The sequence below is a fragment of the Hirsutella rhossiliensis genome, assembly GCF_020360975.1.
Source record: "Hirsutella rhossiliensis strain HR02 chromosome Unknown scaffold00007, whole genome shotgun sequence".
Classification (NCBI taxonomy): domain Eukaryota; kingdom Fungi; phylum Ascomycota; class Sordariomycetes; order Hypocreales; family Ophiocordycipitaceae; genus Hirsutella; species Hirsutella rhossiliensis.
The window spans coordinates 2334967-2358414 of record NW_025408673.1 but is presented as its reverse complement, the minus strand read 5'-3'; the positions used below and the strand labels follow the sequence as shown (position 1 = coordinate 2358414).

Here is a 23448-nt window from a genome sequence, read left to right as displayed (position 1 = left end):
GGGGCGGCGGGATCCGAAAATGAGGGAAACGACGGCGTTTTCCAGATGGCCGCTTCGGGAACGTGGAACAAACCAAAGGGAAGGGACAAGAGAGACAGACCAGATGGGAAAGGAAAGGTAAGGCATGTGCAGGAGCGCTGATACAAACATGTGCCAATAGGTTCAAAGCAGCTCCAAGCAGCCTCAACAGAGCCTTCGCACATTATCACAGCTAAATGGGTGCATTGGTGACATGATGGCCCGTCCAAGTCAATGATGGTGGTCACCAAGGCTGGACGGGAGAGACAGAGCTAGGATCTACATATATCTGGCGAACCTGGATCAGCAAATCAGACTAACTTTGCGCCTATCATAGTTTACTTATTTCAGGGCATCCCTCATTACGCTTTTAGCCCAGCACCCAGGCTTTCTCTGATTGGTTGACGACATCTGAGACGAGAGAAGCCCCTCGCGCTTTCAGCTGCAGTTGTGACGGCGTTCTATCAACCCGTCGGTTGTCCGACCATACACAGAACAAGCAAGGACATGATCCAGCCATTGGAAGACGCGAATCTAGCACATCTGGGAGTGGATGCTGTGCTTGGGGTATATAAACGAGGTTTGGATCAAGGAGAAGAGTGCGGAGACGAACATTGATGGTGCAATGGCCAGGAATGGGATAATCGGGGATGCCCACGGTGTGTAAGGGGCAGCGACGCCGCGCCGTATTCTCCAACGAATAGACAGATGCCAAGGCAATGACAAGACAAATGCTTCTTTCCCGATACGGCGCTCTGAGAGGATGGAATAGTAGGTATTGCGCGGTCGAGGAGGCGTGCGCTTGATACCCGCGCCCCCATCAGCTGTCAACGTGCGGCTGCGGGGCCGGCAGGGGTAGAATGATAGGCGAGAGGAGCGGTCCCTGCATATGCAATAGTAGATGCTGCTACAGTGTTATCAACGGTTGGTTCGGGCTTGCTGCTGCTGCTCAACGTCCTACGTCCCCCCTTTTTCGCCTCTGCCTCTGCCTCCCCAACGTTGCGCCCGCGCGTCGGCCTCCGGCTCTGCATACGGACACATCCCCTTCTGCCGGGCTCGTCGCCGGTTCCCGTGGTGGCCGCGAGGCCGTAAACCGCGTCTCTGTGCTGCCTTACACAGACGGGCCCCGCATCATCATCATGACATTTGCCGTCGGCGACCCTCTTCGGCTGCTACATGCACATCAGCCTCATGTCTCTTGACCACCAATGTATACTGTATGTGGAATAATATATGCCAGACGTTTATCCCCACACCCCTCAACATCCCCGGCGCCTCAGCCCCCTCCCGATGGATCCGCCGGCCGCGTGAGACGTGACGACATCTAGGTCGGACGACGGGTCGCCAAGCCCAGCCGGCAGTTTGACAGCGGCTTAATCCGTGACGACAGGGGGGTCCGTCTCTGCTCGTCGTGTACCTGGCACGTGGGACCTCATCTATGCCGCGACAGACATTGTCGAGCAGCCGCTGTGCTCCGGCGCACGCAGAAGCCTCGTCCGATGGGCCATCTCCCGTCTCCCCTGAGCTGATGATGCCTTCACATGGACCTTGACCACATGTGCAAGGCCAGGCCATACAGTACGGCCTTGCTGCTGAATGCATGCTCCTTGTTACCCTAGGTCTGCATCAGTGCATGCCATGTATATGGACGATTAGGACCCGGAGGTATGTGCCAACTGGACGGCGCACTGGGGGCCAGAGCCTTGTGTCGGGTCCACCACGTGTGAGCAGGCACTTCTTCTCCCCACCATCCGTATTGCATGGTTCACGACCTTGCCCGGGGTCCAATAGAGTCTGCCATCCACCTATCCGGGGCACAGGTTGAGATCGTCTCCGACACGGGGCCTAAGAGCCTGCTTTAGGACAGGTGCGTGTCTTGGCAGCTCAGAGCTGTAGCTTGTCTTTGTTTGTCTGCTTTGCAAGATACAAAAGAACCCTGGGCCGCAGCCATGCCCACCGCCGTCGCTGGCGCGGCTGGCCTGTTTGTGAATGCCATCGTCTGTTCTGGCCTTTGTATAGACGCCGCTAACTCTTCCCTTTCCTCCCCTTCGCCCGGCATCGACAGCTTCCGGGTTCGCAGTCGGACGCAATTTCCGTCATGCCGCTTCCTTGTCTTCGCATTCAGTCAGTCGTTAAGTACCAACCCGCAGTTCGCCAACCATGGCTCCCGCCTCCCGCCTCCTTACGCTCGCCGTCGTCATCGTGACGTGGGCGGGCGGCAGCAAAAGCAGTAGCATCGCCGCTCCCCCCAGGTGGCATCTGGCCGACACATACGATGCCTCCAACTTCTTCACAAAGTTCGACTTCTTCACGGTACGGGCGGAGCGAGAACCAGACTCAACGAGATGTGTGCATGACGCCCGGAACCGCCGAAACTGACCAGAGAGGAAAACAAACGATAGGACAAGTCGGGAGACGCAGGATACTCCGTGTTCCAGAATGAATCAGAGGCCTTTAGAAAGGGGCTGGTTGCCTACCAGGACGACCAGGTCTACATTGGTCCCGACCACAGGACCGTCCTCAAAGGCGCCTGCGAGCCTGACAGCAGCCCCGGACGTGATAGCGTGAGGATTGAGTCCAAAGCGCGCTACAACCATGGCCTCGTCATCGCCAGATTCACCCACACGCCTCAGATGAAATGCGGTCTCTGGCCTGCCTTGTAAGTCGCATCCCGTCTCTCCTCTCTTCCTCGAGCTCGAGGGCTCGCCTTGTCTTCAACTCGCATACACCCCCATGTCTTTCTTTCTCAACTTTTCTCTCGTGCTGGAAAGTATCGGCTCTGCTTTATTCTGACACCACACTAGCTGGACATACGGCAACAACTGGCCCAGAGACGGCGAGATAGACCTTCTCGAAGGCTACAATCTAAATAGCTGGAACCAGCCCACCTTTCGCGTAGCCGAGACGGCAAGAAGCGGCAGGTGTAAGATGGATGGAGCTGACCAGGCCGCCTATGTGCACTCCGGCTCATGCGACGAAGTCGCGTCGCGAGGCAACGGCTGCTCGGCGGTCGAAGCAGCTGGCTTGACTGAGCCCAACGCCGGCAGTGTCTGTGAGTCTGCCTGAACCTGTCTTTTCTCCCAACGTCTTGGTCCTGTTAGGGCGCTGACCACGAGGAAACTCTTCGAATCCCTGTCCCAGACGCCATGGAATGGACCAGCGAATTCATAAAGATCTACAGGTGGCGATATGATCTAGCACCGCGCAACGTAGACGACGACTCTCCCGATACCTCGGCCTGGGGGCGCCCCCTAGTGTATCTCAAGAACAAAGACTGCAACATCGATCGTCACTTTGCCAACCAGAGGATCGTCCTGGACCTCGACTTTTGCGGCAACCCGGCCGGCATGCCCGACATCTGGAACGGTGATTGTCGGAGGGCCACCCGCGAGACCAACTGTGTCGACTACGTCGCCAAGAACCCGGGCGTCTTTCGTGAGTCGTACTTTAAGATCAAGGATATTCGCTACTTTCAGGATAAACCAAAGCCCCGCACCACAACTCCCACCTCGTCGAGCACCCTCTCGATTGCGACTCCTACGAAGACCGTCTTGCCGACAACTACCCCCGTGTCGGAGCCTCCTCCAAAACATCCGGCTCCCGCTGCTTTGAACATACACCCTTCCCCCAACTCTCCTATATTCTCCTCCGCCACGAAGATTGATTCGGTGGTTGTTCCTTCGAAGGACCCTTTAGGCGCTGCTTCTTCGATGCGCCCTCTGGCTGCGACTCCGAGCTTGGGTCGGGAGTTTACTTCGTCGAGTCTTCTATCGCCTGGTACCTTGGCAGCTAAAACATCGAAACGTACATCCTCCGGTACTCTACGAGGTATCTCCTCGTCTGTAGGCTCATCGGCTACGCCCTTGAGGGCCAAACCTCTAGGTTCTACCTCTTCGACTGGCTCTGCGACTACGACTTCTCGCATGCCTCCGGAACATCCGGCTCCCGCTATTTTGATCATGCCCCCTTCCCCCAACTCTGCTATATTCTCCCCCTCTACGAAGATTGATTCGGTGGTTGTTCCTTCGAAGGACCCTTCGAGCGCTGCTTCTTCGATGCGCCCTCTGGCTGCGACTCCGAGCTTAGGTCGGAAGTTTACTTCGTCGAGTCTTCTATCGCCTAGTACCTTAGCAGCTAAAACATCGAAACGTATATCCTCCGGTACTCTACGAGGTGTCTCCTCGTCTATAGGCTTATCGGCTACGCCTTTGAGGGCCAAACCTCTAGGTTCTGCCTCTTCGACTGGCTCTGCGACTACGACTTCTCGCATAACCACTGGGAAAAACACACCATTAGCTATTCCTTCGATTGCTCCTTCAGCGGGCAAGTCCGCGGCAGCAAAATCTCGGAGTCTTCCTTCCTCTACTCCTCTTCCCTCCACTACTAGGGACTCTGCCGTGCTTTCGACTCCTACAGCTTGGGTTCCCACGGAGGCTACCCCTTCCTTCGCTGCCGGTTCTTCGGCTTCCACACTTTCGGTCGTCGACTCTTCAAGCCGGGCCTCTCCAGCTGTCGCCTCTTCTATGAGTCCTTCTTTGACTGCTCTTTCCCCAAGCAAACCTTCATCCGCCTACTCTACCACCTACTCTACCACCTCCTCTCTTGTGGCCTTTTCTCCTGTCGCCTCCCGAACAACGGTTTTGAAAGGTTCCCCTCTAGCTGTCTCTTCTCTGGGCAGCACTTCATCCGCCTCCTTGCCAGTAGCACCGTCACTTGCCTCCTCCCCTATCTCCTCTTCAGTCAAAACCCCCCTGGCTGTCCCTTCTATAGGTTCTTCTCCAACTGCTTTTTCTCCGAGTATCAAGTCACTCGCCTCCTTCCCTACTCCCCTTCCAGCCAGCCCCCCTTCTATAGATACCCGTCCAACTGTCCTCCCTCAGAGCACATATTCATTGGCCTCTGGGCCTTCCAGTTCCCCAGTCATCGCCTCGCCAGTTATCCCTTCTTCTATAGATACCCCTGCAACTGCCCCCTCTCTGCATACGAGCAGCACTTCATCCACCTCCTCGCCAGTGGCATCCAGGCTTGCATCCTCGCCTATACCCTCGCCTCGTGTCTCCGAGTCCCTAACAGCTGCTCAGCTACGGCCAACCTCGTCACATCCTTCTTCAATCTCTCCTCACCCCAACAGGGCCTCATCCGTCGTCTCCTCCCCTGTCCCCTCTTCCTCAGATGCTCATCCGAGTGTACTTTCTCCAAGCACCCCGTCCGCCTTCCCAACTGCACTCTCTTCGATGATTTCTCATTTAACTATCCCATCTTTGAGCAGTGCTCCGCTTGTAATCTCTTCCTCTAGTACTGCTTCCTTGATATTTACTCCTAGTCTCTCCTCGAAAGCTGCTTCTGGGAGTGTCACTCCAAGCATTGCTTCGCTAAGTGCGTCTTTGGGAAGTGCTAAACTTTCAATTTCACGAACAATGACTTCGCAAACCGCTTCGCTCGCGAGAGTCTCTTCTTTAAGTGATTCATCAAGCAGCCTTGGGGGCGGCGGCTCATCGAGCACATATCTGCCAAACGCAACGTCGAAAACCACTCCGTCCTCGGACAGGCACACAGCGTTGAGCACCGCAGCAGCGGGAGTATTCCCGTCCAGCGCTACTCCCCGGAGCGCTGCCTCAAGACCGACGTTTGTGGAAAAAGATTCGTCCAGTTATTCTTTCGAGACTGAATTTTCAGTCAAGACCTCGTCGAACGCCTCTCCATCGAGCTCTGCTAACCTGGACACCACTTCATCCAATGCACCACTAACTCCCACATTCTCGGACCGTTCCTCGAGCTTTGCATTTTCGCGCCTTGATTCCTCTGTATCAAGCGTCGTTTCGTCAAAAGATGATCTGTCGAGGACTACTTCATGGAGAGGTCTTCCCGAGCGCTCATCCTTCACCGTTGACCTCGAGACCATATCCTCGACCGAGTCTTCTAAAGCGAGTTTACGTATTGACCACGACTTGAAGGACTCGAAAGAACTGTCCACTCCGGTCGCCACCACTCTATTAACTGGACACCCTAGCTTGGATTCGGATACCGCGACAAGATCTAGACCGACTAGCTCGATCGAGACTTCTGCCTCGAGTGCTTTCCCTAGCTCAAATAATTCTTCTGGTTGGGGCAAAGTCTCGATATCGACCGGTAACACGGTGCCTGCCTCAAAATCTAGTCACAGAGCCGCGAATTCTTCAAGTTTGGTTGCGCCTCACAGCTCGAGAATCTCTGCTGCAGAGAGTACTCCGGCCCATTCAGCCGAGCTTTCCGACTCGGTGACACTTTTGAGCTCAACAAATATGTCTGCCACAATGAAAAGTAGTCTTTCGAGTTCAGGCGTTCCTACCACATCGGTGGGGCCCGCTGAATCTACCTTGTTTCCACCATCGAGCTCGATCAATCCTCTTAGCTCCGGTACCCCAACTCGCCCGAAGACCCTCCGGAGCTCCGAGACTTCTAGTAATTGGACGACTCTCAGCAGAAACAGCCACCCTGCCAGCTTAAGCGATCTTACCCCCTCGCTGGATCCTAGTAGCTTTGGCTTTTCCGACTCTGTTACTTCTGCAAGAACCAGGGACACCACTTCAAGAGCTCATTCAACTTATACGTCGTCTTCCACCAGATTGCATGCTGTCACTGGGCCTCCAGTGTCGAGGGTATACCCAACTATGAGCTTCCCGGCCTCGAAGTCTCTTGAAATCTCTGCGTCTAGCATATTGGCGACACCTATGGTTTCCTCTGCTGCCTCTCGCTCCCACTCGCTAGGTTCTTCCATCTCGGCACCCGATGCTGCTTCGAATCGAACGACTTTGGAGAGCGTCTCTTCCAGCCGTGGATCTCCTACTGGGGAGTCTTCTGCCATTTCCAGGCCATTATCGTCAATACCACCTTCAAATTCTCTATCATCCACGTGGGAGGCTCATGCTGACTCTACGCCCCACACCACGGGTGTTTTCGAGGATATCTCTGCCACCCAAAGATCTTTGACAAGGCTCGGCTCCTCCTTTGCGGGAGCGTCTACAGCCTCAGATATTGCTACAGATTCCAGATCCGGTTTCTCGCATACTTCCATCAGCATTGGGAACACTGTGCTTAACGCCCCTGCTGGTGACGAGTCTTCTCGCATTTTCAAGCCTTCTACTAAGTCGAGAGCTCCGGCTGAACCAATCGCTTCAACAATATCGGAGGTCTCCTTCAGTTCAAGTGCTTTCGCTAGCTTGACGACCGCTACTCCGTCAAAAAAGCTTGCCAGCTCAGGTACTCCTTTAAATCCCAAGCCATCTACCAGCTCGCCGAGCCCGACCCGTCCTGGTTCCTCTTCAAGATCGCTGGTTTCTATAAGTTCGAGAACTTCTGGTACCATGGAGGATCATAGAACCTCGAAAGCTCCTTCTGCCAACTCGAAAGCCCCGACATTTTCGGAGACATCAAATAACTCAAAGACTCTAGCCCCTTCGACTTTCCCCTCTGAAGCTCTTAGTAGCTCACATGCTCGAAAAAGCCCAACATCGCTTTCCGGCTCGAGTGATGGAATTCGCTCGAACGGTTCGAATCTCTCAACGCCTTCCTTTGGTACGAGGGTCCGAACCAGCTCGGAGCCTTCTCTTAGCTTGCAGGCGCAAAGAACCCCAGAGTCTCCAACCAGATCAGACCCCCGAACTATCTCTAACACTCTAACCAGCTCAAAAATCCCTTTTAGCTCGAGCTCTTCATCCACGAGGGCTTCAGAGGCTCTGACCAGCTCGAGAGCTCCGGCTGTCTCGGCGGATTCCTTTGACTCGCAGCCATCCCTTCGCTTAAAGCCTGCCAATAGCTCGGGAGATTTCTTCAGCTTGAAGTCTTCTCTCAATTTGGATACAACTAGCTCGGAAGCTTCTTTTCGCTCAAATTCTTCTCACCTAGGGACCTCGAAAACCTGGCAGACTTCTACCAGCTTCATGGCTTCCACAAGCCTGACAGGTTCTAGTAGCTCAATGACTTCGGCACCTTTTATGACTTCAACAAATCTGGCTGCCAACTTGAAGAGCGCACCCCCACCAGCGATGAAGTCGAAAGTTCTTAAATCAACGAGTTCAAGTTCAATCACCGGCTCTCCGTCGACAAGATCACAGAGTCTCGGCCAGTCCCCAAAACTTCCGGGTATTGCCACAGGTCTTTCTGCCGGCTCTGGTGTCTCTCGTTTTCGTACAACTTCTAGCTCTGGATCTCCTGGGGTCAAATCAGCTAAACGTCCCGCAAATTCCATCTCGGAGACTCAGTCCAGCTCGAAGACGTCCATAATATTTGGACCTACCAAGACGGCTGAGTCCTCTGAGAGGCCTTCGGCTCCGGCCTCCAGCTCTCAGGCTAGCACCAGCTCAGGGTCTCACATCCGGTTGACAAGCCCTGACGTGGTACGGTCCCACAGACCAGAAGCGACTGGGAATTCAACTACGATCTCGAAGTTTGTCACGGAGACCAGGTCCTCTAACCCTGTATCCGAGAACGTCTCGAGTGGAGGCATCCGAACTGACCCATCCAATGTCGCCTCGGGTTGGGTTACGAGCTCGAAAGATCGAATTGGCTCTGAAATCGCTATTTCAACTACTTCCAGCTTTATGGTCTCTGCAACGTCTACGCCTGCTAGTTTGGGCGTGCCGACTAGCAGTATGCCAGACCCTTTCTCGAGCACGGTATCTTCCCCGGCCATGAACTCGACGTCCCGTCAGATCAAATCCACCAGCACTCGTAATCATACTGCCTCAATAGACTCTTCCAAGTCAAAATCTATCGCATCGGCTGCCCCGACGAGGTTTGCGACTCTTCCAAGCTCCAACGTCACTGCCAGCTCGATTGAGACGTTCAAGCCTGGCCTCGTATCAGAAATCAGCGTGAAGTCTGGCTCAGCGCGGCTCTTTAGCTCAAGTCGCCATGATAGCTCACAATACAGTGCCATCTCTCCGGCAAGTCCAGCTAGGCATTCAAAGACAAGTTCCTCTCCAATTTCCGCCTCTAGGCCCAGCTCCTTTGGGCCATCCGGTGCAGATTCTGTTGTCAGCTCTTCCGCCCATACAGATGCTTCCGCCAGATCCAAGCCTTCGATGATATCTACAAACTCTCGGGCTCACATGCAAACTTTCAAGTCCTCAGAAACTGGATCGTCTGGTGTCTTTCCGTCTTCCTCTAGCTCAAACGTAACAACTCGTTTCAGATCGACCACATCAAGGCCCCGCATCGAATCCGACGCTCGCACTGACAACAGAGCTTCCCAGCCAAAGATGCTCATCAATTTGAGTCCGACCGACCCGACGGCGCTCTCTGCGTCGTCAGGCGCTTCTTACATCTCTGAGACGGCCGTCTCAAATGCCCCCAGTGTATCTGAGCCAAGCGGCTCCGCTCGCACAAGCTTGCATACTCCTGCTCACTTGAAGCCGACCGCTTCGACCGCTTCGACCACTTCGACCAATTCAACTGGACCTACTGGTCTGCGTTCTCCTGTCACCTCTAAACCTACTAACTCAACGCGCCCTGCCATCCCGCAAATTACCACTGGATCCGAGACTGCCCATCGGAAGGCTCTTCTTGCTTCGACAAGCTCTCATAGCCTGAGAATCCATAGTTCGACTGCTGACGCCAGCTCGAGGACATCGAGTACAAAGATCCCTTCAACTCAAGATGAACTTTCCAGCTCCACAGTTTTCATCTCAGCCTCTGACCAAAGCCCCAGACACGTGCACGCCAGTTCAAAATCATGGCCTCATCTGAATTTGAGTAACACTCCTGGCTCCGAAGCCTCCAGCTGGATTCCTGCAACTAGCTCTGAGTCCACCGGTGTCAGAACAGTTCCTCCTTCAAGAAGCCCTTCTGCACCCGAGGGCCCTGAGCCTACCTCCGGCTCGAGTTCTGGGACTGGCAAAGCAAGGGAGTCCCCTGATCTAAGTAGCTCTGCTGGCTCCAAGCTCTCTAGATCAACCGCTGCTGCTGCTTCTAGAAATTCGAGTCAGAACACCCTTTCCACTTCGCACGACTATATCGGCCCCGAAGCCTCCCGGCAGGCTACTGCAACTAGCTCCGAATACGGGGGCCTGGTCATACCTTCCAGACCCGAGATCCCTCACTCTTCTCACAATATGTCGATGTCAGTTGAGGCCGCAAGGGCCGAGTCTTCGACTGCTCTCTCGGAGGGCCGTGGTCGTCCGCATGGCGCAAAGTCGAGCAAATTTCACACCTCTGCGTCTTTAGGCTCGTCGATAATTCCGAGTTCGCTCAATTCCTCTGCTAAATCGGCTTCTCGTTATACCAAGCTCTCGGACAGCACATTTCCGGGTGGTGACTCAGAGAGCCCTCTTGGCCCATATAGAACTCCCGACTTTGAGGCTTTGATCAAATTAAACCCATCTGCAAGCTTCAAGCCCCTGAGAGCTGCGCCTACAAGCTCAATGGATATTTCAGAGTCAGGTGTGTCCACGTCAGGATCAACTGACATGACCTTGAACAGGCCGTCGAGGATAATGTCTTCGATTCTTCGCTCGCCTGACACCACGGACTCCCGAACATTCTCAAGCTTCCGAGGCATTCCGAAAGCTAGTCCTCTGGGCTGGACTACGTCTCTCCGCTCCAAATTTAACAGCTCCGCTCAAAACTCACACTCGCGCGTTCCTGGTTTCAAGCCTACAGAGTCGATGAATTCGTCTATGATCATATCGTCTTCTACCAGCTCAAGGGCTCTTATTGCTTCAAGCACTCCATTGAGCTCTATTTTGCCGACGTCGACACAACACACAGGTTCAGCCGACCTCAGAGAAACCTCCAAGGCTATCTTGTCTTCGACGACAAAGTCGAAGCCTACTGCCTCGACTGAGTTTTCGCGCTTGACCGGAACTACGGAGGCTATCTCTACACACACTGGCTTCAGAACTTCACTCCGCGAGCGCCCATCTGCGAGTTCCCACGCCAGCACCGACTCGATGTTTCCTACCCGTTCAATGGATCTGTCCGAATCAAAGACATTCTCTCGTCCGCACCCTTCCAGCCTCACCGATGATTCGATTAGCTTGCTTTCTTTCCCCGGGCCAACTGGAAACTTAAGTTCAAAGCCCATCATCAACTCTAACGCACCCAAGAGCCCGCATATCCCTCATAGATCTACGAGTCACGGACGGATCGAGACTCCCGAAAGCAGACCAACTCGCGCCACCAGATCTGAACCGGCTGAATTGACGAAATCTTCGGAGACTGCTAGGTCTTCGGGTATAGGCTGGAGACCTCAAGTCTCGAGACCCTCTATCGTGTCTTCATCCCCGACTGATTTCGTCACTCCCGTCCACCCAGGCCCTGCATTAATCCTCACTTCTCTGGACCCATTTCTCCATCGCGAATCCACGTCGCTTGGGGCCTTGTTGTCTTCGAAGCGTAAACCTGATGCTCTCACCAGATCGCCCTCTTTTCTTGAATCAACCCCAGGCATCGGTTTGATGCCTTCAAGTTTCCCTTCAGACATCTCTAAGCCCAGCGTGACAATGACTTCTTCAGGCTCCGGGCTTGTCAGACCTGCCAAGTCCTCGGGGACCAACAAGCATGCTACCGACAGCTCTGAGCCCATCGGCGCAGACGCTTTGATAGCTTCAGCCCCGCTTACGAGTCGGCATACTCCTGCAAGTTCCGAGACTTTTACTGAGGTCGGATCCTCGGAGGTTGTTTCTTCTTCGAGCGCTCGCTCAGAGGAAGTTGGAATCCAAAGTTCTCCTACAAAATTGAGACCATTTAAACCTACGGACCCCTCCTCGCCGCGCAGCTGGTCGATCTCCTCAAGCACTATTCCGACCAGCTCTTCGATTCCCAAGCCTGAGTCTTCTAGGTCCAAAGTTTCCCATACGGAGACCTCCGATGTCCCGAGGACTTCTAGCTGGGCCAATAACACGAAAGGTTCTCCAGCCGAGCCTGCCAGCACTTTGTTGATCAACTCAAAATCTGGCTCCGGCAATTTGATGCGGGCTTCCAAGACCACAGTCTCCTCATACATGGTCTCTAGAGCTAGCAGTCAAGGGACTTCGAGTAGCCTCAAGCCATTTGCGCAATCGAGCCTTCTCGGCAACTCTTTGTCACTTAGTTTCAGGCCTTCAAGCTCGATCATGTCTAGCAGCCCGATTCAGTCTGCGAGTTCGAATGGTTCTGTGGATCCCACTAGGTCCAGGGGCTTGATCAAGTCTTTGAGCCCCACGCAGTCTGCACGCTCGATTGAGTCTGTAGACCCTACCATATCTATAAGACCGACTGAGTCTACAGACTCAACAAGCGATAGGATCTCAATCGGGCCCACAGCCTCAGTCATCTCTATAGGCCCCACGAAGTCCATCAGATTAACGAAGCCTCCCAGCCTGGCTGATTCACCAAGTCGAACCAAGTTCCCTGAGTCCATCAAGTCTGCAAGCTTGGCCAGTTCCGCAGGCTCACCTGAGTCCAAGGAATTGGCTGCGCCTTCAGACTTGGCAAAGCCTACGAAGCCAATCGAGTCAATGGGCGATAGTAGGTCCCGAGAATCGACCGAGTTTGCAAGCTCGGCCGAGTTCATAGGCTCTACTGAGCTTACACGCCCGACCATGGCAGCAGGCTTGACTGGAAGCTCGACAGACTTTGCAGGATTGACAAATTCCACAGGTTCAAAAATGCCGGCAAACCTTCTCAAGCCTCAAGGTTTGGCTGGGCCTTTGGAATTGACGAAGTCTACGCAACCGACCCAGTCAATGGGCTTAAGCAGGTCCCGAGAGACGAGCAAGCCCGTGAGCTCAGCTGAGTTTTCAGGTTCTACTGAGCCTGCGGGCCCAAAGATGTCTGTCTTCCCGCCTGGAGGCTCCCCCAAGTTTACCGAACCGATGAGAGACTCGACCAACTGTTCCGACTGTACCAATTCCTCGAGCTCGCCGAAGGTAGCCGAATCGGTCGAAGGCTCAACTAAGTCAACAGGATCAAAAAAGTCCACAAGCAGCCCGACCAAACCTCAAGGTTTGATCGAGTCTGTAAGCTTGGCTGAGTTGGTAGGTCATGACAAGCTTAAACTGGCCGAGGACTCGACCAAGTGCCCTGACTGTACCAAGTCCGCAAGGCCGGCCGAGTCTCCAGACTCAACCAAGTCCGTGAGCTCGATCAAGGCCTCAAGCCCGACAAACCCCTCAACAGGCGCCTCGAATCCAACTCCCGTGTCGCTTACCAGTATGACCGAGTCCCTCCACTCTGTGCCTTCTACTCAGGCCAAAGCGGCCCATTCACCCGTGCCTACACTCCCCGGACTTTTCAGATCTCATCCCACGGACTCGACAGGACTCGCCAGTAGCACGGGTCACTCTTGGAGTCACAAAGCGTCCTTAAGCATTGCGTCTCACTCTACTCGCACCTCTGGCGTTCTTCCCCCCCCACACTCTCATAGTTCCGCACCACTTTCTGCCTCAGATAGCCTCACCAGTTCGATCAGAAGGCCCTTACCCTCGGCCTTCATCTCTGCGTTTTCTCAGACCCCTCTGTCCCTCAAGACCGCGTCGCCTTCCAGAATTATCTCTCAATCTGCAGCTTCTGGCGCTACCTCTAGTTTGGGGTTCTCAAGCTCATCATCAACTTTTATCCCTCCTAAATTTTCTCCCAGCCCGATCATGGATCCCCTTCTCTCGACCGACAATCCGAAGTTTGTTGACCCCAGCCAGTCAAAGGCTCTTCCGGCCTCGTCCAGTGACTCAAATTCAACGAGCGAGGGTATATCCGCAAGCCTTAGCTCCTCCTCACAGCCTACGTCTTTCTCTTCCGCGAAAGATTTCACCAGCACTACCCTTGACCCTTCATCTCTAACTGCTGGCTTCGGGCTAACCGCCTCTCCACTGCCCTCCAGTACAAACAATCTAAGCAGTTCAACTCCGCGAACAGTGTCCTCGATTCATCCCTTGAAGCCCATGAGCTCGTCACGGGTTTCTGCCCCCAGCGCGATCATTGCCCCGACCACAAAATCATTGCTTTCAAAAACCGGCTTCGAGGCCCGCTTCACGGATACTCCATGTCATGAATGCATCCATTCGAACGATCCTTCTCTTTCATCTGCCCTTCTTGGATCCACTCAACCATCACGATCGGTCATCTCCAACCCTCCTAGCCGTTCACCCACGCCGTCAATATCCTCGACTAGGAAGTTGAGCACTAGCTCGCCACAACCTCCCACTTCTAGGACGGCCACTGTCTCGACTGCGGAATCTATGCTCTCAAGCTTAGGGCTTGGAGCTTCAAGCTCGACAAAGACTCCGACTTCGACTCCACGTCCCGGCCATTCAGAAAAGCTCTCGTCCTCGACCGCGACCCTGAAGTCTCCTAGCACCACCAGGTCATTTGCATCTGATATTCTTGCTAGCTCAATGCCAATGAAGCCCACGTCTATAGGCAGCTATCAGTCCCCCGCTAGCCTGACCAACCCTTCTGCCTTGACGAACCGTGCCAGTCAGACGTCGCCTACATCTACACTTCGGGCGGCCAACGGCGGAAGTTTTGACGCTGATAGCATTCTTGTGTCCAAGCCCGCCGATGACAGCAAGGCACTCAAAACTATCCCGACTCACTTGGCCAAGATAAGCTCTTCCCTTGGAAGATCCATGCACATATTAAGCTCTGCCACCGACCTTTTCTCCAGCCCTGCATATTCCAACTCAGAGACCGAGCCCTTGATAACGGCGGTTCCCATGCGAGCATCCACGAAGACGAACAAACCAAGTCTACCTCGGCCCACCAGCTCCAAGCGGGGGAGTCCAGTCAAGTCTTCTACGCCAAACGCTCCTCTTAACGCGACAGTACAAGCTTTGGCTGCTCAATCGTCTCTGCCAGCCAGCAGCAACGTCGTTGCTGGCGTCGTCAGTTCCTCTGTGCCAGACAGAAGCGCCGATGCCATAATGATTGCCGCTCTGCCGACTGGAACTGGAAGATCTCGCATCGCCGGCTACAATGCTGTCGTTGAAGACGAATCGTCCTCCTTCCCTACCAATAGCGAGGCTACTACCACCACCTTCCAATCGACCGGGGCGAGAGGCACTCATGTTACCAACCACAGCACCAGTTCCGAGATAGAATCGGCTGTTCCTCGCGAGAGCACCGAAGCCACGACAATCAGGATTTCAGTAACCGGGACGAAAGCTATCCACCTCACCAGCTCTAGCGCCTTTCCTAAGGTGGAGTCATTCTCTACTATTTTGTCTGATGAAGGCATTCGGGCTACGAGACCCACGACTCGGTTCCTTAGAACAGGAAACCCTCCCGTTTTGAGCTCCAGCGCCATCTCTACAGTAGAGCCAATCTCTGTTTCTGTGTCCGAGGAGAACAGAGAGCCCTTGACAACCGCCTCCAAGATAGATTCACTCTCCGTCCCTGTGCCTACTAGCAAGCTGGCTAGCTCCTCGGCCAGAGCCGTGCTGTCCTTGTTATCGCCCACGACGTCGTCCGTCACATACACCAGCTCAGTTCGCGACGTGCCATCGTGTCCGTCCGGTGCTCAATGCCCACAAGACAGCTCCAGGGACTCGGAAACAGTTTCGCTGCACACGGTTGATGTGGCAACCCAGAGGGCCGAGAATATTTTCTCCAAGACCTTGGTCAAGACAACCCAGACGCGCGACTCTATCCAGGCTTCGAGGACAAAGGCGATCAGTCACGCCACCGCTACTGCCGACAACGTCTCGCCTGGACCCTCTCCGGTGTCCAGTCAAACACTAGAGACTGACGATTTGGAAACAGACACCAGCACCGCGACAATTACCAGGACTTACACAATCACCAGCTGCGCACCCACTGTTACGAACTGCCCCATTGGAAAAGTCGCGACGGAGGTCATCGTCACCCACTCCATCATCGACAACTCCATTGCAGTTGCGCTGCGCACCTCACGGAAGCCGGATAAGTCGAGTCAAATCTACCGCGTTGAAAAGGAGGTGATTGCAGCGGCGGACAAGACAGATTCTCCTGTGAGCTGTGCACCCGGCATGGAAGGTTGCTCTTTTGGCGAGGCTTCCGTCGAGCCTGATGGGAGCACGCCGAGCTCGTCATCGACGCCTTTTGAGTCGCCGTCCATCCCTAGCTTCAGCAAGGAGACCGTCACCGCCACAGTGCCCAGGACTGACACCATCACCGGGTGCGCTGCTGCAGTGACTAGCTTCTCTATGAGCATGGTTACGAGTCGGGTCATCATCACGACCCATTGCCCCAGCGATGTGGCCGGTGCCCCAAGCAGTCTAATAACCAGCCCCGGATCGGCTTCCAGTGAGCTTCAAGCCAAGCCGACAGCCATTGAGGACCGACCTCTACAAAATCCGCACCGCCTTGGCACCACTGGTGATAGCCCCGACAGCTCAGTACATGTTAATAAGCCCGGATCTGTCTCGTCTCGTCCGAGCTATGTACACAATGCCCCTAATAGCCTGGCAATCACCCCCGAATCAGTCATTGCTCCGCTCCCTGCCACTCCGGTAGCTGTTGAGCCCCTGTCTCTGGCTAACCCCAGCATTACAACTGGCATCCCTGAGAACGTCCCAAAGATCAGCTCCGTATCGGTCTTCAGTTCGCTCCCGGCCACGCCGGTAGCTGACAAGGACCTACCTGGCCAGCCTTTTGACAGCTCCGGCAACATAAGTAGCACCACTGAGAACGTCCCGACAACCAGCTCCGCTTCGGGTTTCAGTCCACTCCTGCCCACGCCGGTGGGTGCCAAGGACCTACTTAGTCGGCCCCCGTCCCGCCCTGGCTATGGGAGTGATAACCCACCAATTGCGTCCGGATCGGACTTTGGAGAATTGGCAGCCACGCCGACTGCTATAGAGAATCTGGCTAGTGGGCCTCTTCTGTCCAACGCGGGCGACATGGTCGATACCCCTGAGAGTCCGGCAAGCGGTTCCAAATCGGTCTCCAGCCCATTCACAACCACATCGATGGCCGTCAAAAACTTGCCTAAGCGGCCTGTATCTCGCCCTGTCAAGGCCGTCGATACCCCTAGAGGCCCGGCAATCAGCCCCATACCGTCCGTCATTCAGCTTCCCGCCACGCCTACAAGAGCCACAGTCGTGCTTGGCCAGCCCCTGTCGCGCCCCGGCGTCATCATGACCGATGTCCCCGACAGCCTGACAACCAGTCCTGGATCGTGCTTCAGTGGACTGTGCGCCAAGCCGGCAGCCATCGAGGACATCTCTAGTCAACACCCGCCTCGCCCCTTCAATGGAAGCAATACCTCACACAAATCGGCGGATACCTCCGTATCAGTCTGCGACCAGCTTCCAGCCTCGCCAAAAACGGCCGAGGACCCAAGAAGCAGACCTGCATCCCGCCCCCATCCGTCGGCCATCTCCAGTCAACCTCGAACTGAGCGCTCGCGGCCCGCTGGCGCAAAGATCTCGCCTGCCCACATGTCCCTGCGCACCACTATGCTCGCCCAACTCTCCACCGGCGCCTCCGCTCCCCCGACCCTGGGTACCGGCTCTCCGCGACCAAGCAGCAATGCCTCCGTCATGGTCGGCGATAAGCCCCGAGTTGACGCCAACCCCGGCGACAATATCTGCGCCGGCGAGCACTGCTCCCCGCCCCCGGTAATCGCGAGCAGCGCGACTAAGACAAGATACAACACGTGGACACTCGCCGGCTTCGTAGTTGTTCTCTTATTATAATGACTTGGGATTGTCATGGTGTCATGGTGTCATGGTTACTTCTCCTTCTTCGTCTGCTTCTGCCTTTTTCAACAAAGCCCCATCGAGGTTTAATGTCCTGGAACTGTGTAAAATGATTTGCTTGACTGTTACTATTCGATTTGATCCTGTACATGCCGCATTACCACCATGGTCTGGATATATTGGCATGGGGACAAATACTTGTTTGCATGTTTCAGAGCGGACTTGTAAGGCTGGAAAAGTTTTGTTAGTAGCATAATTCGTGATGTCTGTATAATTCAAGACTGGGGTGTGGGTATCATTCAGCGCCGTCCTGTGCCCGTCACACCCTGTTCTGCTCCTCATTCCGACAATCGTGTCCGTATCCACTCTACCCACTTGCAGAGGTCCTCCATGTGCTCCAACGCCCGGCCCAGGTTCTCCTTGGTAATTGCTCTCTTCTTGCCTTTGTTGGTCCCATCCTCATCCTGGGCAAGTATGTTGTCATCCACCACCTCCACAGTGCCGCCCTCCAGTACTTTGAGGGTGATGTTGGCCGTTGCGTTGCCCATTGGAAACACTATTTGCAGATGCGGTAGTGGATGAACCCAAAGTATCACATCCATACTCGTCTTCTGTTCTGATGTCATGTCAGCTCGCTTGCCTGACTCCGCTTTTCCCATAAACCCCGCGAGCTGATCCTTGGTTGTCGTGGTCTGCGACTTGGGGGTGTGCAGTTTCGTGCCCTGACTCGGATCTTCCGTTTGTGTTGTCGATAGACTGTCCGAGGTTTTAGAACCGAAGCTGTTTTCAAGCAATGTCGATAAGAAAGCGTACTGCCGCAAAAGTGGCAGCATGTCGACGAGCTGCCGGGGATGAGAAAATGCCATCTCCGACACCACTTGCGAGTAAATGGGCTTGTAGATGAAGAGCGTATTGTGGTGCTGGCTAATGACTGGCTTTTGGTCCTCGGTATACACGCGCACCCGACGTTCACGCGAGATGGCTCTCGGCTCACTTGGATCGACCCTGACGCCGGACGGAATCGGGAACAGCAGACTGTCGTAGGTTGGCGGCGAGCCTCTGTGGCTTAGCTCAATGTTGGGCGGGTTGACATTGGCGTACATGTAGAGGCGCGACCAGTCGTTTTGGGGGAGGGCAACGGGCGGGTCGAAGGCCACGGTGAACATGACCCTGGGAACCCTCGTCGTGGATAGATCTGGCTGAAGCAGGTCCATGCCGGCATCCTTGTTGTCGTCTGATTGCGGTAGGGAGACGTTTTCTGGTTCCTGCCAGTCCAAGGCGATGCGGCCGGGCCCGATGGAGGCGTCGTCTTTGACAATGTTTTTGGAGATCCAGTTTTCCGAAACCCTGACTGGGGGCAGGCCGAGGTTCTCTATGGGAGCGCAACCGACAAGCATAGACCAGACTTTTTCGTGCTTTTCAGCAAAACCAGCCAGTGTGTCGGACGGCGGCGGTACGAAGCGCAGCTCCTTCCAGTACTGCAAAGCCAGTCCGACCTTTCCTCGGGCGTGCATGACTGGAACGCCGTGTTGGGCACACATGGCCACGGCGTTCAAGTAGTCGTCTGGCTTTGTCGCCATGGCCGGGTCTTGTCGCAGCTTGGATAGGTCCCACTCATGTAGCCTCTCGAGGCTGGCGTAAATGCCGGCCAGGGCCTCGTGGCAGTCGAGCCCCGGGGAAATGCTAAGTTTGTCTAGCACTGCCAACCGCTCAAAGTTGGAGGCGAAGTTGGCCAGGGACTTGGTCAGGGGGCTTTGATGGGGGAGGAGCTGTAGGTCTTGGAGAAGTATCCGGCTGGCCGCGTCCATATGCCGAGAGACGGACGAAGCATTGCCGTGATAGGTCAACGAGGTGCTCTGGACGATGTTATTGTCCAAGACTATGTCGAGAGCAATGGCCGAGCCAGCGATGGCCAGAGTCCTCGTCTTTCGTCCGCCCGGCGTCGTCTGTTCCTCGGATAACAGCTCGAGGCCGATGCGCTGGGCGAGGCGCTCCAAGCCGGCTTCGCTAACGAGTCCTGTTTTCTCCTGCATTCATATCAGGACCAGACTTGCGACGGGCCAGCATGACGGGGATATGCTAACACTCAAGAGCTTCAAAATGGTATCCAAGCGCTTCAGCTTGTCGTCCTCGCCACCCAGGGCGGCGCCAAGACTATCGAGACCTCCGACAGCGACGTTGTCGAGACCCATGTCAAAGCCGCCGCCGATGCCCAAGGCGCCCATGGCTGCGGCGGTGGAGGGGCTGTCGAAGTTGAAGGCGCCCATGGAGGTCTGGCCCAGCATAACCGAGGTGGCAGGCGACTTCTTGACCTGCTGGGGCGACGACTTGGGGCCGCGGGGGGAGAAGGCAGCGTGGGCAGGGTTGGAGAAGGGCGTGGAGACGGGAGGCGTGGCGGCGGCGACGAGCTGCGAGGGGGTGCGACCCTGCTGCGAGGGCGCGTGCTTCATGGGCGTCGGAGTCGCCATTGTGACGGCGGCAAGCTGTCGAGGAGAGTCGATGGAGGTCGGTGGCGAGCGGGCCGGAGAGGATCGCGAGAACGCCGTCTAGTGGCGGGGCGGATGCCGAGGACAGGACATGAGGTCCTCGGCCTTGGCGCACGGGGGTTCTGGACGTGGTGCTGGCAAGGCTGGAAGAAATATGTGATGGATGATGAATCGTGAGCCAGAGTTGACGAGAATACGAAAGTACCGAAGTAGCCTCGCTGCCATGCATCAGCCAATCAGAGGACGCAATGCCAGCTCTTGACTGGCGAATGGGGGGTACGTACCGGTACGAAGCACATCCTGACGCTGCAGAAGCGTCGAAAGGGAGACGAATTACAATGAAAACGATGATGTCCAACCCGTAGGCGTCTCTTGTCGCCACTACCTACCATGAAGGATCAATCGAGCAGAAGATTCTTATGTGACGATACGGATACTGTGCCCTGCCTTGACTGGGGCTTTGATTTACCGGGTACTTTGTACCTTGTACCTTTGGTAGATTGACGCCAGCCTCGGATAAATGATGCCTCGTCGAGAACTCTTCTTCGCAAAGCAACTTTACAGCCTCAACCAGCCATCTTGTGAGGGCGACACAGTCGCAGCTGAGTCCTCTCGACTTCGCCACCCTCTCTCACCATGGCCGCCAGCGCAAGCCAGGCGCTGAGGTCTATGCGCGAGCGGTCCATTCGGGTCCTCGTCACGCCGACGCCCTTGACCTTTGCTGAGCGACGCTCCGTCCTGCAGGTGCTCGAACAGCATGGGCCTGTCGAGGTCTTCAAGATGACGCCGGTACGATCAGCTTCCTGGGAACAATCCCCCGCCCGAGAGCTAATAATGACCCCAGGGCTTCAACGCCAACTTTATGTCCGTCACCAAGCACTCAGCCACGGCGAGTCGGCTCGTGGCCAGCAGCCCGCTCACCTACAGCATCCCCGTCCCCCGCGAAACCACCGAGGTGTCCCTCGCCGGCATAGACGAGCCTGCACCCTTTGACGCGCATCCTCCTCTAACAAGCGGGGCGGCCGCATCGGACCGCGACTCGGTCCCGGACAGCCAGTACAAGGAATTCAAGCTCAACGTCTTCCCAGAGCCAGACTACCAGCACCGATTCGCCATGGCGCCCTCCCCGCTTTGTCAACCCTGGCCACCAGTGTACGAGCAAGACCGGTCCTTCATGGCGGCGGTCCTGAAGCAGTCCCTGCCTCGCACCATTGCCGCAAAGGGCCTGGCACACTGGTTCCTGGATTTCAACAAACCTGCCCAGTCGTATAAAGCAAGGCGCCTGCAGTTGAAGAGCTGGCTCCCGAGCAAAATGAAGGGTTGAGGCAGGGCGTGCGGGGCCGCAATCAAACTCGAGTTGCTGTCTTTATGCGGCGCCCCTTGGCCCTGAGCCCACGGTCGAGCCGACTCTGAGCGTCAGGAAAAGAAAGCGCCGGTCAGCAGAGACTGGTGAAGCCAAAGACAAAACGGGCATCTGTTATTCACATGCCACTCTTTCTCTTGCCCACTGAGAGCGGCACTGCGTACCGAAGCAGCCCCGATGCGGCGGTCAGCCAATGGGACTTGCTGGCGCTAGCCACAGCGTCAGCGAAACAGACCTTGGCCTTGCTGCCCCAGCTTTTCAGCTCAGCAGCGTCGGCTGAGACCAGGATCCGCCTTTTGGGGTGCCGTCCAATCCCTGGTACTGTCCCACATCCACGCCCACCCATCCAGTCAGGCGAGGGCCCTGCACGGAGACTGCCGACACGCATGGACGTGTCTAATCTGGGCAGAGCCAGATGGCGCTGTCCATGATACGTCATCCTTGCTAGCTCCCCGGAACCTCTTGCGGTCTCTTCCAGGTCATGGAGGAGCGCCAAGTCCCAGCCATTCTTGGTCGGCGTCGCCTCTGGCTGTCGTGGCAGCAACCAAATGACGTGGGACAGTCTAGACGCAGGGGGGCCTCCCGCGAGACACGTCCCATGGCTCTATATATGCCAAGGCCCCTCTCCCTCCAAAAGGGAATGTGTTTAGTCCCCTTTCCCCCTGGTCTCTGACTACTCTCTCTCTCTCTCACTGCAAGACTTAAAACCCCTCCGAGCCCTTGAGCTTGACTGAATCGCGAGCGCGTCCCCGACCGAGGTGCGCCAACAATAAGCAGCATATACAACTTGGACAACGCCGACAACGGTCATTATCCACAATGGGCTTTGGCACCTTTGTTCACCACATCGGCACGGTGCTGCTGCTCGTTGCCACGGCGTTGCTCATTGTCGTCTCCGTCACGGCACCCGCCGTCAACTCGCTCGCCATTTTGCGAGTAGAACTTGGGGGTGGCGTTCAAGGGAACGAGGTCACATTTGGATCATTCGGATACTGCCATCGTGGCGTCCTGTAAGGATCCCGCGTCGCCTGCAATGCCTGCTTCCTTGACTAACACGCGCATGCCCAGGGACACGGACCAATGCTCCCGCTCTCACATCGGCTACAACCCGGCCGACGTCATTTCCGACATTGACGACACAGACTTTGGCACAGCCGCCGAAAACACATCCAAGGGCCTCACTCGCGTCATGATCCTGCACCCCATCGCCGCAGCGCTTTGCTTCATCGCCTTTCTGCTCTGCCTGGGCACGGGCATCGTCGGCTCCCTGGGCGCCGTCTTTTTTGCCCTCGTGTCCTTCATCGTCACCATTGTCGCCATGGCGTGTGACTTTGCCGCCTTTAGCATCATCCGGAGCCACGTCAACGACAACGGCCGCAGCACAGCCCGCTGGGGTTCCGGCATCTGGTGCATCCTGGCCGCCGCCATCTGCACCCTCTTCGCCGCCGCCGTCGTCATGCTCACCTGCTGCGCCGGCCGAGCCAAGAAGCGCCGCCAGGAAGGTCGATCCAAGGAGGCTGATCATGTCAGCGGAGAAGCCGCCGCTCGGCGACCTTTCTGGAAGCGCGGCTAGATTAGGGCCGGTGGTGGGCCGACGCATTCCAGCGGACTGTGTAGGAATCGCTAATCATGGTACTCGCGAGACATGCACAAGGAGTGGGTGGAGGCTGGCGAGAGGTATAAAAGGAAAAGGCACCCTTAATGACGTTGAGGAGGGGGGCTTCGGGAGCTTGGCATGTGTGGCTGGCCGTGCTGAAAGGACCCCGTGCTCCTTGGAAGAAGCGAGACATGATATCCCCGGTGTAGTCTCTTTGGTATCTCGCTCCCTTCCCTTGTTTTAGTCTATACCCGTTCGTGCACTAGACAAGCCAATACTTGCTTTCATACCCAGATGACGTCCACGGCCAACATCAGTTCTCCTAGGCCACGGTGTAACCTGAGTACA

At 55.7% G+C, this 23448-nt stretch overlaps 4 protein-coding genes across 4 annotated transcripts; 3 read left to right on the top strand and 1 right to left on the bottom strand.

Moving 5' to 3' along the window:
• Positions 1-2178: 2178 nt before the first annotated feature.
• HRG_07025 (glycosyl hydrolases family 16 domain-containing protein) lies at positions 2179-4027 on the top strand (the record flags this gene model as incomplete). Its single annotated transcript, XM_044865496.1, has 6 exons — positions 2179-2331; positions 2421-2677; positions 2823-3070; positions 3160-3589; positions 3715-3795; positions 3865-4027. The coding sequence occupies 6 exons, from the start codon at positions 2179-2181 to the stop codon at positions 4025-4027; spliced, it is 1332 nt and encodes a 443-aa protein (XP_044719458.1).
• Positions 4028-17992: 13965 nt separating this feature from the next.
• Positions 17993-20122, bottom strand: HRG_07024 (mediator of RNA polymerase II transcription subunit 1 domain-containing protein; the record flags this gene model as incomplete). The annotated part of the gene is made up of 2 exons (XM_044865495.1): positions 17993-19681; positions 19739-20122. The coding sequence occupies 2 exons, from the start codon at positions 20120-20122 to the stop codon at positions 17993-17995; spliced, it is 2073 nt and encodes a 690-aa protein (XP_044719457.1).
• A 654-nt stretch (positions 20123-20776) lies between these two features.
• On the top strand, positions 20777-21464 carry HRG_07023 (uncharacterized protein; the record flags this gene model as incomplete). The annotated part of the gene is made up of 2 exons (XM_044865494.1): positions 20777-20929; positions 20985-21464. The coding sequence occupies 2 exons, from the start codon at positions 20777-20779 to the stop codon at positions 21462-21464; spliced, it is 633 nt and encodes a 210-aa protein (XP_044719456.1).
• Positions 21465-22322: 858 nt separating this feature from the next.
• Positions 22323-23076, top strand: HRG_07022 (SUR7/PalI family domain-containing protein; the record flags this gene model as incomplete). The annotated part of the gene is made up of 2 exons (XM_044865493.1): positions 22323-22513; positions 22572-23076. The coding sequence occupies 2 exons, from the start codon at positions 22323-22325 to the stop codon at positions 23074-23076; spliced, it is 696 nt and encodes a 231-aa protein (XP_044719455.1).
• Positions 23077-23448: the final 372 nt, after the last annotated feature.